This window comes from Henckelia pumila, chromosome 2 (genome assembly GCF_033568475.1).
Source record: "Henckelia pumila isolate YLH828 chromosome 2, ASM3356847v2, whole genome shotgun sequence".
NCBI lineage: Eukaryota > Viridiplantae > Streptophyta > Magnoliopsida > Lamiales > Gesneriaceae > Henckelia > Henckelia pumila.
Genome location: NC_133121.1, coordinates 114,084,625 through 114,096,765, shown reverse-complemented (window position 1 = coordinate 114,096,765; position 12,141 = coordinate 114,084,625). Strand labels below are relative to the sequence as shown.

The 12,141-nt window shown below is 35.8% G+C and overlaps 1 protein-coding gene across 1 annotated transcript in view; it reads right to left on the bottom strand.

Moving 5' to 3' along the window:
* LOC140878204 (uncharacterized) overlaps positions 1 to 11,885 on the bottom strand; it is a 66,677-nt gene extending 54,792 nt beyond the window's left edge. The window contains exons 1-2 of the mRNA XM_073281815.1: positions 11,773 to 11,885; positions 11,488 to 11,655 (exon numbers count right to left, since the gene is read on the bottom strand). Coding sequence (XP_073137916.1) covers positions 11,488 to 11,655; positions 11,773 to 11,885 — 281 coding nt within the window. The remainder of the gene's footprint in view (positions 1 to 11,487; positions 11,656 to 11,772) is intronic.
* Between the last annotated feature and the right edge of the window lie 256 nt (positions 11,886 to 12,141).

Below are 12,141 nucleotides of genomic sequence, written 5' to 3'. Positions count from 1 at the left end.
AAGTCGTAAGGACTAATGGTGTACAACCAAAACCGCGGACTTTATCCACTCGATAAGTGATAACCACTTGGAAAGTCCGGATAGGGTAGTTCGATTATTCATCCTATGAATATCCATTTGCATGCTTCGAACATCTCCATGTTCCCTACCAATGAAACGTGGTACTCCGCATCGCAAATGCTAGTCTCAAACTCGAGCGATCCTTATCCTTATTCTCGGACGGCTCAATCGACTAGGAACAGTTTAGAATATACAGTGACTATAAGATGTATTTCATGATAGACATCCCTATGTTCTACCACATCTTACATACACTATAGTATATTCAAGGTCTTTATCAAAACAACAATAGTATATCACAATATAACAATATGAAGTAATATAAAGTCATTGCCATTAATAAAAGTGTAAATTACATTAAACAAAAGATTGTTTTTACAAAGAGTCATCAAAGCCCATAGCCACAAGTTGGCTCACTGGGCACCCACTCTTTCAGATGCTCCAAACCTGGAAACAACAACGATTCCTCAAACAAGATTCAATCAAACTTTCTCAATCGATAATAAGAGAATCGATACATACCGGCTCCAATCTCCAAGTTGCACAAAGCTGAAATCTTGCAACTTCACTGGCCTCAAATCAATCTGTACAAGAAGTAATAAAGGCTCGAGATTAACATACAACTCAAACGAAGGCTTGGCTCAAACAATTCAAACCAATAGACAATCCAAAACTCAAACCGGCGGCATAACAGTTGTATTCTGATCAAACCGGAAATGCAGACAGCATAATATCAATCCAATAGACTCAATTCAATCAACATTCCACCATAACAATCCAATTCTAACAAATCATAAAACTCAAATTTTCGAATAATCTTCCAAAATTCACAACAAATCCGAACGACGCTCTATTTCAAAATCGGCAGATAATAAACGATCAGAACTCTGCCAAGAACAACATACTCCAAACTCAATCGATTCTAATGACATCCCAAAACTAGAATGTATCTAATCGTCAAAAACTTACGATAGAACGAAGCTCTCGCAGTCGTGATTGCTAATCTGTCTTCAGAAATAATTTCTAACGGACGGATCGAGCTCGGGATGAAATTACAAAGCTTGGAAAGCTTTGGAGTCGCCTTCAATGGAGGGAGACGGCTTGGAGGGGAAGGATGAGTGAAGGAGAAAAGTCAAAGGAGCTATAAATATCTAACAAATCCAATATTTGCATTTTAGTCCCTCAAAATTCTAAAATTTGCAAAAAGGACCCTGATCAAAATCAAGTTGGCTCTTGAACTCTGGAATCTCCGATTATCTCAAATAAAGTTGATTAAGATAAAATCGGGGCGTTACATTTGTTCTTTCCAGTCGGTAAGCCACATCCGTGCGGACTGTTTGTCAAGGATATTGCGCTTTAGCAATGGACAATATTCAGATGTGTGTAGGGTTACAAGTTACTTCTAGTATGAAATGTTCCACAAGTAATTTGGTAGCAAGCGAATTTTCAATATTCCAGGTATGACATGTTCATCAGGAATCTTAGTCCTTTCGGCGCTAAGGCTGATGCGTTCATAAAAGGAGCGATTTGACTGTTGAAATCCGTTGGGATTTAGTTTCTAGGATCTTCATGTTCAACCTTGGGAGGTTGGGACGAGCAATGATGGTATCATTAGAGACTCTGTGATGAGTAATAATAAATGCAGTGATTGTCGAGTTTTGAGACGGAATAGGAAGCGTTTCCATATGTCTTTGCACTGTGGAATGTCCCAGTCAAGAATATTGGTGGGAGCTTGCCTTATTCTTGATATGTGTACAGTATCTGCAAGCGGGTATAACTATCGGGAGGATGTCCCAGGATGGCTAATTCCTGTAGAGATATTTGACCAGCTCATTGATTGAGACTTGGGTGAATATTCAGTTGTAGAGACGATGAAGTTCATCGTAGGCGCGATGATTTCCATTGCAGTGTATGCGTGATTCCACAGGCCAATGGGTAAGAGATGACTTAGCGTCATTATTGGCAAGCAATGATAGTTTTCATCAAGGCATAGTGTTGAGTTATACTTAAAAAGAGGAACTGTGATTCACACTGGACATGGTGGATTGAATTTTCAGCATTGTTTGGGAAGCTTGTTTGCTTTGGTGGTACATGGGAAGGATGACCAGTCTGGGGAATCGTGTTAAGCAGTTACATTGGAGTATAGCTTTGTGTCAGTAGAATTCTCTCAAGGAGAAAATCGATGTTGTGTCAAGCGCAGTGTTGGGAATGGTGTTTCATGACTAGAGGTGTTGAGTACCGAGTACTTTTGAAACCATTAGGTGGTTAGATTCAATTAGTGATTTGACGAATGTCGTAAGCCGGTCAGGTTATAACTTGGTCTTTGTCAGTCTAAGACTTTTTCTTGGGCCGATGATCTTAATTAAGAGGGCGTTGGTATCCTTTGTGATCAGAGAGATCGTGGTCAGGATGGAAGACGTATTGGTGTGGTGATACATTAGTGCCGAGAAGTTTGACCGTCGACCAGTAGCGCAGTAATCCTTAGTGGGAGAATGTTAATACGGTTCAGCATTAATGGAGCTTGCAGGGAATTCGACAAGATTCTGAGTGTGTCGAAAGCTATTTCGACCAGACACATGAGCAAGGGTCTTTGGTATGTTCTCGAGGTTCTACCCTAGATTTCGAGGACGAAATCTTTTAGGGGGGGGGGAGAATGTAGTAACCCGTATCCAGAATTAACCATTAATGTATAATTAATCATGTGATCATCTTTGGATTAAGTTAAACATGATTAAGGAAATTTCTGTTTGATTAACGGGCTTCGAAAATGGATCCAGAACACTTGAAAATAGTCAAGAGAGTCCCAAGACTTGAGTGGGATCAGAACCACCGATCCAGGATCGGAGCTTCCTATCTTGGGGAGTTCGGAACCACATAGGAAACAGGACGATCGGAGCTTCCGATCGGCCGCCGGTGACAAGTGTGTGGTTGCATGTAAAAGAATCAACGTATGGCAATTGGAGCTTCCGAAGCAGGAACGGAGCTTCTGATCTGCGGCGTTTGGAGCTTCCGATCGATGTCTATAAATATGGGTACGAGGGCCTCATTTCAAAGCGCACCGAGTTCCTCTCCTTCGCCCACGTGGCTCTATTTTAGGGATTTGGGTACTCTTATTTTAGAGTTGGAGCAGGGAGTATATTTTAGTATAGTCAGACAGTGTCTGACATAGTAGCGGAACAGTGCTCGTGTAGTAGAGCCGTGCTCGAAGCTGTGGAGCTGCAGCAGGGGTGTGCCCCTAGTTGCGGGATAATTGCCATCAGCGGGCTGACGACAGACGCAGGTATAGGTATGGCCTCCTTAAAATATTTAGGAGTATGCAATAACTTAGTTAAGACTTTTAGAGCTTATTGAATAATGCATGGGTATTTGCATTGTAGGGTTGATGATAGGCTTGGAACCTAGAGTGGAACTGCTAGGAACTGCCTGTAGGAAGGTACGTAAGTACTGACTGAGATTGCCAGCGGGTTTTGCATGCTTATGTGTTGCATTTATGTGTCATATTTGCATGGATTATTAGGCAACATTTGCATATCATATTGTGTATGTACATCTTTTGGGGCTAATTGTATTCACACCCCCTGTGAAAAGTCTAAAAGACATAAAACCCCCTAAGAAATATTAATAGGCTAATGCATCCCTCAGTTTTTTAAAATGTAGCATATTTCACCCCTATGTTATACAAACTCGGGCACATTTATACCCTCTCATAGGGGTTTTTATGCTAATTTTTTTAAAACATAGGGTCTAACATGCTATTAATTTTACACAGGGTGTTTTATGCCTTTTAGACTTTTCACAGGGGGTGTGAATGCAATTAGCCCACATCTTTTGAGATGAGCCATGGAGGGCCGCTCAGCCCTGTTCGAACGGTTGATGTCGAGCGCCCCACGACCGATGAATTTGCCGGCACTGGCATCTGTGAGACATGGTCTACGTCCGTTAGGAATGAGCAGTGTACACAGGGTTTGCTCCTCGAGTTGAACCACTCATGAAAATAATCGAGATAGTTACTTCAATAACTCATCTCAAAAGAACGTCACGAACCACCCACCAAAAAGGCAGCATGAAAATACGAGTGAAAATGAAAATCACTCAAAAAGAACTGAGAGTGTTTGTTATAGATGTGGCACTCCAGGACATTGGTCACATATTTGTCGAACCCCTGAGCACCTATGTAAGCTCTATAAAAAATCGACAAAGGGGAAAGGAAAATAGACCAATTTTGTTGAAAATAGTGACCATTTAATTGGTTCAACTAGTTTCAATGCTGCAGATTTTTTGAATGATTTCGAAGACATTGATTAAAGATTGGTGGAACTAGATTGTAACAAATTTGTATTTTTCATGCATTCTTGTTTATAAAGCATGTTATATTTTGCATTTGTATTGAACTTAATTTTTCTTTATTGCATTTTTGTGAAGTTTGATATGGAAAATGCTATGAGCAAACATGGAAATAATATCATGGAAATTTGCATACCGGATAGTGGTACAACGCACACTATTCTGCGAGATGAAAGATATTTCTTGGAAATAAAACCAACAAAAACAATGGTGAATACAATATCAGGTCCTGTAGACTTGATTGAAGGTTGTGGTAAAGCACAATTTTGGTTACCAAATGGTACAAAATTTCTGATAAATGATGTTTTATATTCACCACAATCGAAAAGAATAAGTCAGGAAAGAAATATGTGGTTGAAAAATTATCAATGCTCCCTACTGGATTGCATTATACACATATAAGGCCAATCAAATCAAATATGGTGGTTAATAGTTCTTCAATATTAATCAATTGGCATGATCGATTGGGACATCCTGGTTCAATAATGATGCGAAGAATTATTAAATACGCATGGTCATCCATTGAAATACCAGAAGATCTTTCAGAATAATAAGTTTCAATGTAAATCATGTTCTCTTGGAAAACTTATTATAAGACCATCGCCAGCTAAAATCCAAACACACTCACCCATATTTCTTGAACGTATTCAGGGTGATATTTGTGGGTCAATTCATCCACCATGTGGATCATTTCGATATTTTATGGTATTGATCGATACCTCCAGCAGATGGTCACATGTATGCTTATTGTCAACTCGGAATGTGGCATTTGCAAAACTAATGGCTCAAATAATAAAATTGCGGAATCAATTTCCCGATTATACAATTAAAAAAATAAGACTTGATAATGCTGGAGAATTTACTTCCCAAACTTTCAATGACTATTGTATGTCAATGGGAATTACTGTTGAATATCATGTTGCTCATGTTCATACACAGAATGGATTAGCTGAATCATTGATTAAACGTCTACAACTGATTGCTAGACCAATGATTATGAGAACAAAACTCCCTATTTCTATATGAGGACATGCAATTTTACATGTTGCGGCATTAATTCGCATCAGACCAAGTGCATATCATAAATTCTCCCCATTGCAGCTTGCATTTGGTAAAGAACCAAATATTTCTCATCTGAGAATTTTTGGATGTATGGTGTATGTGCCTATTGCATCACCTCAACGATCAAAAATGGGTCCTCAAAGAAAAATCAGTATTTATATCGGTTATGATAGCCCATCAATCATTCGATATCTTGAGCCTCAGACAGACGATGTGTTTACAGCACGTTTTGCTGATTGTCATTTTAATGAATAAATTTTCCCAATGTTAGGGGGAGAAAAGAAACACATCGAAAAAGAAATCACATGGTATGTACCATCATTGTTACATTTGGATCCAATGACCAAACAATGTGAGAAAGATATACAGCAAATTGTGCACTTGCAAAGAATTGCAAATCAAATGCCAGATACATTTGCAGACACAAAAGAGGTAACAAAATCATATATACATGCTGTAAATGCCCCTGCTCAAATTGAAATTCCAAAGAAACAAATTGAAGACACTCATGATGTCATAAAACGCTTGAAGCGTGGAAGGTCAGTCGGTTCCAAGGATAAAAATTCTCGGAAAAGAAAAGGCATAGAGAAACACGATGATCATAAAATAGAAAATGGTGTTCTAGAAGAAACATCTGATGATGAAAATGTTCTGTCAGAACCACAAACTGACGAGAATCATGAAATCTCTATCAACTATATTAATACTGAAAAATATGGAACCGAAAAGATATAGAAGATATTGATGAGATATTTTCTTATAATGTGGCATGTCACATCATAAATAAAAACGAGGATCATGAACCAAAATCCTTTGGTGAATGTAAAACTCGTCATGATTGGGCAAAATGGAAAGATGTCATCCAGGTTGAATTGGATTCGCTAAATAAACGCAATGTTTTTGGACCTATAGTCCTCACACCTGAAGGTGTAAAACATATTGGATACAAATGGGTTTTTATTCGAAAACGAAATGAGAAAAATAAAGTAGTAAGATATAAAACTAGACTTGTTGCATAAGGTTTTTTTCAAAGGTCTGGAATTGATTATGAAGAAACGTATTCTCCTGTTATGAATGCAATTATGTTTCGATATTTGATTAGTTTGGCAATGTCTGAAAATTTGGAAATGTGTCTGATGGATGTTGTTACGGCTTACTTATACGGATCACTTGATAGTGATATATACATGAAAATCCCTGAAGGATTTAAGATGCCTGAGGCACAAAGTTCAAAACCTAGAGAATTTTATTCTGTAAAATTGCAAAGATCATTATATGGGTTAAAGCAATCCGGCCGAATGTGGTATAATCGGCTAAGTGAGCACTTGATAAAAAAGGGATATGTAAATGATCCAATATGCCCTTGTATTTTCATCAAGAAAACAACATCCGGATGTATAATTATTGCTGTATATGTTGATGATTTAAACATCATTGGAACGAATAAAGAAATTCAAGAAGTTATGATGTACTTGAAGGAAGAATTCGAAATGAAGGATCTTGGAAAAACTAAGTATTGTCTGGGTTTGCAAATCGAACAAAAAGAATGTGAAATTTTTGTTCACCAGGCAAATTATACAGAAAAGATCCTTAAACGTTTTAATATGGATAAATCAAATCCATTAAGTACTCCAATGGTTTTAAGATCATTAAACATAGAAAAGGATCCAATCCGTCTATGTGAAGATGATGAAGTTATTCTTGGTCCAGAAGTACCATATCTAAGTGTCATTGGTGCTCTTATATATCTTGTAAATTGCATTAGACATGCTATATCTTTTGCTGTAAATTTATTGGCAAGATTTAGTTCATATCCAACAAAGAGGCACTGGAACGGAATTAAACATATATTCCGTTATCTACGAGAAACAACAGATTTGGGACTTTTGTACTCAAAAGACACCAATCAAAGTATCATTGGTTATGCTGATGCTGGATATTTATCTGATCCACATAAGACACGTTCTCAAACCGGATATGTATTTACTCGTGGAGGCACCGCAATTTCTTGGCGTTCACAGAAACAAACACTCGTAACAACTTCATCAAATCACGCCGAGATTATTGCATTACATGAAGCAAGTCGTGAATGTGTATGGTTAAAGTCAATGACCAAACATATTCAAATATCGTGTGGATTGACAGTAGACAAGAAGCCTGTGACACTATATGAAGATAATGCTGCATGTATTACTCAAATAAAAGAAGGATATATCAAAAGTGACAGAACCTAACATATCCCCCCAAAATTCTTTGCCTACACTCAAGAGCTTGAGAAGAATAAAGATATTGATCTCTGTTACATTCGATTAAGTAAGAACTCATCAGATCTCTTCACAAAGGCACTTCCCACGACGATATTCAGAAAACATATATACAATATTGGGATGCGCAATCTACGGAATATGTGAAGAATCACTCATGTTATATGAGGGGGAGTTTACGTGGCTGCACTCTTTTTTTCTTACTATGGTTTTTATCCCACTGGATTTTTTCTAGTAAGGTTTTTAACGAGGCAGTATAAAACACGTAATGAAGATAGTCATCATATCACGATCATCATCATAAGGGGGAGTGTTGAAAAATATATTATTATTATTATGTTGAATATTGAATATTGAATGTTGAATGTTGAATATTGAGTTGTAAAATGTAGAAAATTAGTGTGTGGTGATGTAGATGATGATGTTTTAATTTTTGGACTAATCTCAAATGTGGATCTATAAATAGGTCTTCATTTGTGATGAAAAATATAATTGAGTTGAGAGAAAAATATTATAAAGTGTATAGTTTGATATATTTTGAGTTTTAAAGTTTTTACTTTTTATCATAAATTTTTACTTTTTCACAACACATATAATCTTTTTAAAAACAAAATAAAATAAAATAAATAAAATAGTTGAAACACTGTCGAGATAAGGGAGAGTATATGCTCCACCGGAGGAATACTCTCTATAACTCATTCGATTGACATGTGTCCTGTTTTGTGTATTATTTTTTTAATTTCTCTCTCTTGCTTATTATTTCTTTAACCATGGTTCTGTTTTTTTTTTTTTATCTTTCTACTTTTTTTTTTTTTTTTGTTTCTCTTTTTTGATTGCTCTCGGAATTCTCTGAGCATCCCGTTTACCCTTCTTTCTTCTTATTTTTAATTTTTTAATACATTTCTTATTATTTGCTTCAAAAAAGAAATTTCTTATTCTTATTTATTTACTATTTACGTTTTTTTTTTCCAACTGTTACTATTCTTATAAGACTGGAAAACTAGATTTTGGGTGATTCGATTAAACATTTAAAACATTAAATTATAAAACTTAAACATTTTATATGATTTATAAACGTTTAAGATATAATATGAAAAAAATTTAAACATTATGAGGGATTTATATTTTAAAATTTTATATGAATAAAGGTTAGAATAAGGATGTCAAACTTCAATACAACCCGCTAATCTGATACGAGAGGACTCGAGAAATATCGGATGAGGTTTGGAGTTTTTGGGTTCTGTCTAATCGGGTTGACACGAATGCTAACCCAATAATCGGGTTGGGTTCGGGTTAAAATGGGTTAACCCAAGATGATCCGAAGATTTTTATTATTATTTTTTTAATATAAAATTAAAAAATATTTGCTACATTTTTTATAAATTGTATGTTTGAAAAATTTTTACTGTGTATTAATATAAAATATTTTCGTTATTTAATGTTTATTTTGTACAAATTTAAATTTTTGTAGTAAACATATTTTAAATTTTTTACAACTAGACTTTCAGATTTAAATTGTATATAAACTTTGATTTTGTTATTATGTGATTAAATTACATATTATTATTATTATGTCTTTGAATTTTTATTTAATTATTTTGTTAAAAAATTATAAAAAAATCGGATTAGTTCTGGTTGATCAGAGTAGTCAGATTAACCGAGTCCGAGTTCGGGTTGACCAGTTTTAGGTTGATTCGATTTCGGGTCAGGCTCGAGTTGAGAAATTTTTTAAAAAATTTCGTCAACCCAATCCAATTCAATCCAAAGAAAGAGTAAATAATAAACATTAAAAAACTTAAAAAATTTAAAAAGCAAAAACAAAATAAGAAAAGAACTATAATAAATAAAAGGAAGAGGAACCGAAAAAGAATTGGGGAGTAAAGGAAGAAAGAGAAAAGGGAATTGAGGAAAGGTTGTAGAAATTAATAATTTTAGTTTTCATATTATGAATATAAACTTATTATATTATTTATTTATATTTAAACTTAAAATATCTAATTTTAAAATTCTCAATGTTAACACAATTTAATTCCTTCTAACTTATAAATTTGATCATTTTGAATTTTATTTTTTTAAACCGAGCTTTGAAATTTTTAATACCATCTTACTTTACCGTAAATATATTGATTGGAAACTTTATAGAAAAAATTACAATATTTAGGAAATAATAAATTCGAGAAAAAATAGCGAGGGAGCAGAAAATGTATTATAATTCAAAGTGGAAAATTAAGAAAAGAATAAGAAAGAAAGAAAAAATAAGAGAAGAAGAAAGATAAATGATAAAGAAGATGGGACACATGTCACTCAAAGGGCTAAGGGGAGTAAAACTCTTGGAGTAGCATAGACTCCACCCTATGCTCCTCCTGAAGCTATACTCCCCTTCTTTATTTGTTGACATGTGTCCCATTTCATTTGTTTATTACTTTTTCTTGTTTATTTTATATCTTCTTTCTCCTTTTTCCACCTTTTTTTTTTTGGTTGTCTTTTTTCTTATTTTCTCTTCTTTTTACTAATGTTTTTTTTATAAAAAATTATATTTAATTATTTTTCTTTTATTTCTAAGTTCTAACCATGGTTATTCCTACCATCATCAACAAAAATACATCATTGATGTAGCCAAAAATCACGTGTATGGGACACGTTGCTTCCGCAAAATCCGGAGTATCAGTAAGTCCTTGTATGTTCCCGGAGGAGATCTTCAGTGGGTTGTTCCTACGTCACAAAACAAAGTCAGAGGAGCCGGGAGGGTTCTCAGCGAAGGCACTCCGACGCTCAAGTCAGTTATTACTCAAGGAATAATAATCGAGAGTAGAGCGATATATTGCTTAAGAAAGTGTGTACCTTAATAATGAGGTGACTTGAGCTATTTATAGATATTTGGAGAGCCTTATGGGCTTGAGCCTCTTATGGGCTTTTGTAGAATTCAGGGCCTGCTTGATTTAAATATATAATACTTAAATAAGCTTGGGCCTTAAAAATATTCGGAGTGGACCTTCATTATTGGGCTCAGGCCCAGTTGAATTTTTAGGTGTAACCTATCATAGGCCCCCCACTCTCGGGCGTGTCGCATGTGTTGAGAGGACCGAGAGTAGATTTTTATCGGAGTATTGCCAGAAATTTATCTGCCAAAAATGAATATTTTTTGCCACTGCGAAAATTACGGGGATCGACCTGGATATACCAAGATAGAGAAATCGTAGTAGGACTGGGATGCAATAGAATTAAAATCCCAGCAGAATAATAATTAGAGCGTAATTGATAGGAATCAAAATCCTACTAGAATATTAATTGTAGACTTCTAGTAAAACTCTATCAACTACTATCATTATAAATTCAGCACCGTAATATGGTTTCACCATAATTACTAACGCAATTCGATTTCTGACTTGTGATTGCAGCACGTTTCATCACGTTCAATTGAAAAGGAGCAAAGGAAAAAAAATCCACATGGCAGGTACCCATCAATGTGCCTTCACGTGTTGGCCTTAAAATTGACCAGACATGTGCTTATTATTTTAGTTTATTCCTTGTTGTTCTCCTCTTCCTTCTTTTATTCATTGAACGTATGTATTCCCAAGTTTCTTCTTTGTTTTGTTTCGTACACTTCGTCCCTTATATGTGAGATTATGTGCGTATGAATATGTTGAATATATGTGTGTATACGCGTAAATCCCTATCGATCTATCAATCCACCATCTCCATGGATCGTCGTCCCACTATCCGAGAGGCGGCGACGATGGTGAAGAAAAGAACCAACAGCAACGGCAGCGGCAGATCGAGAGAGAAGAGGCGACGCGCAACTGTTCCAGAAGGTAGGAGACGGTGATGTGAAGGAGGAGAAAAACGCACTTGGTCGATGCTCTGCGAAGAAGAAACAGCACGTTGCAACTCCAGATCGGGAACAGAGGCGGTGGCTTTGGACTTGCTGAGATGCAGCTGCGATGAACAATTCCAGAAGAGGAGGAAAAGCAGCAGCGGCTATCTTAAGGAAGAACGAAACAGCAGCAGCAGATCCATCCGTTGTGAGATGACGACGACGAACAGCGGGTCGAGATCCACAAAGAAGGAAGAGTAGCGGTCCGCGATTGTTCCTGGCGGTCTATGTCGGCAAGTCAGCGCAAAGGTGGCTAGATGGCGGGCGGTGACGAACTCCATGGGCCGTGTGAAAGATAGATGGATATACGGATACCCGCACACATATATACGCATATATATTTCTTATTCTGCCATATAATTCTTACGTGACCTGTGAACAATAATTATGCATGTTTTTGTTTGAATGTATATATATAACCTTGTGTTTCCCACTCCGAATGTATATATATAACCTTGTTAAAATATATATATATATATATATATATATATATATATATATATATATATATATATATATATATATATATATATGTGC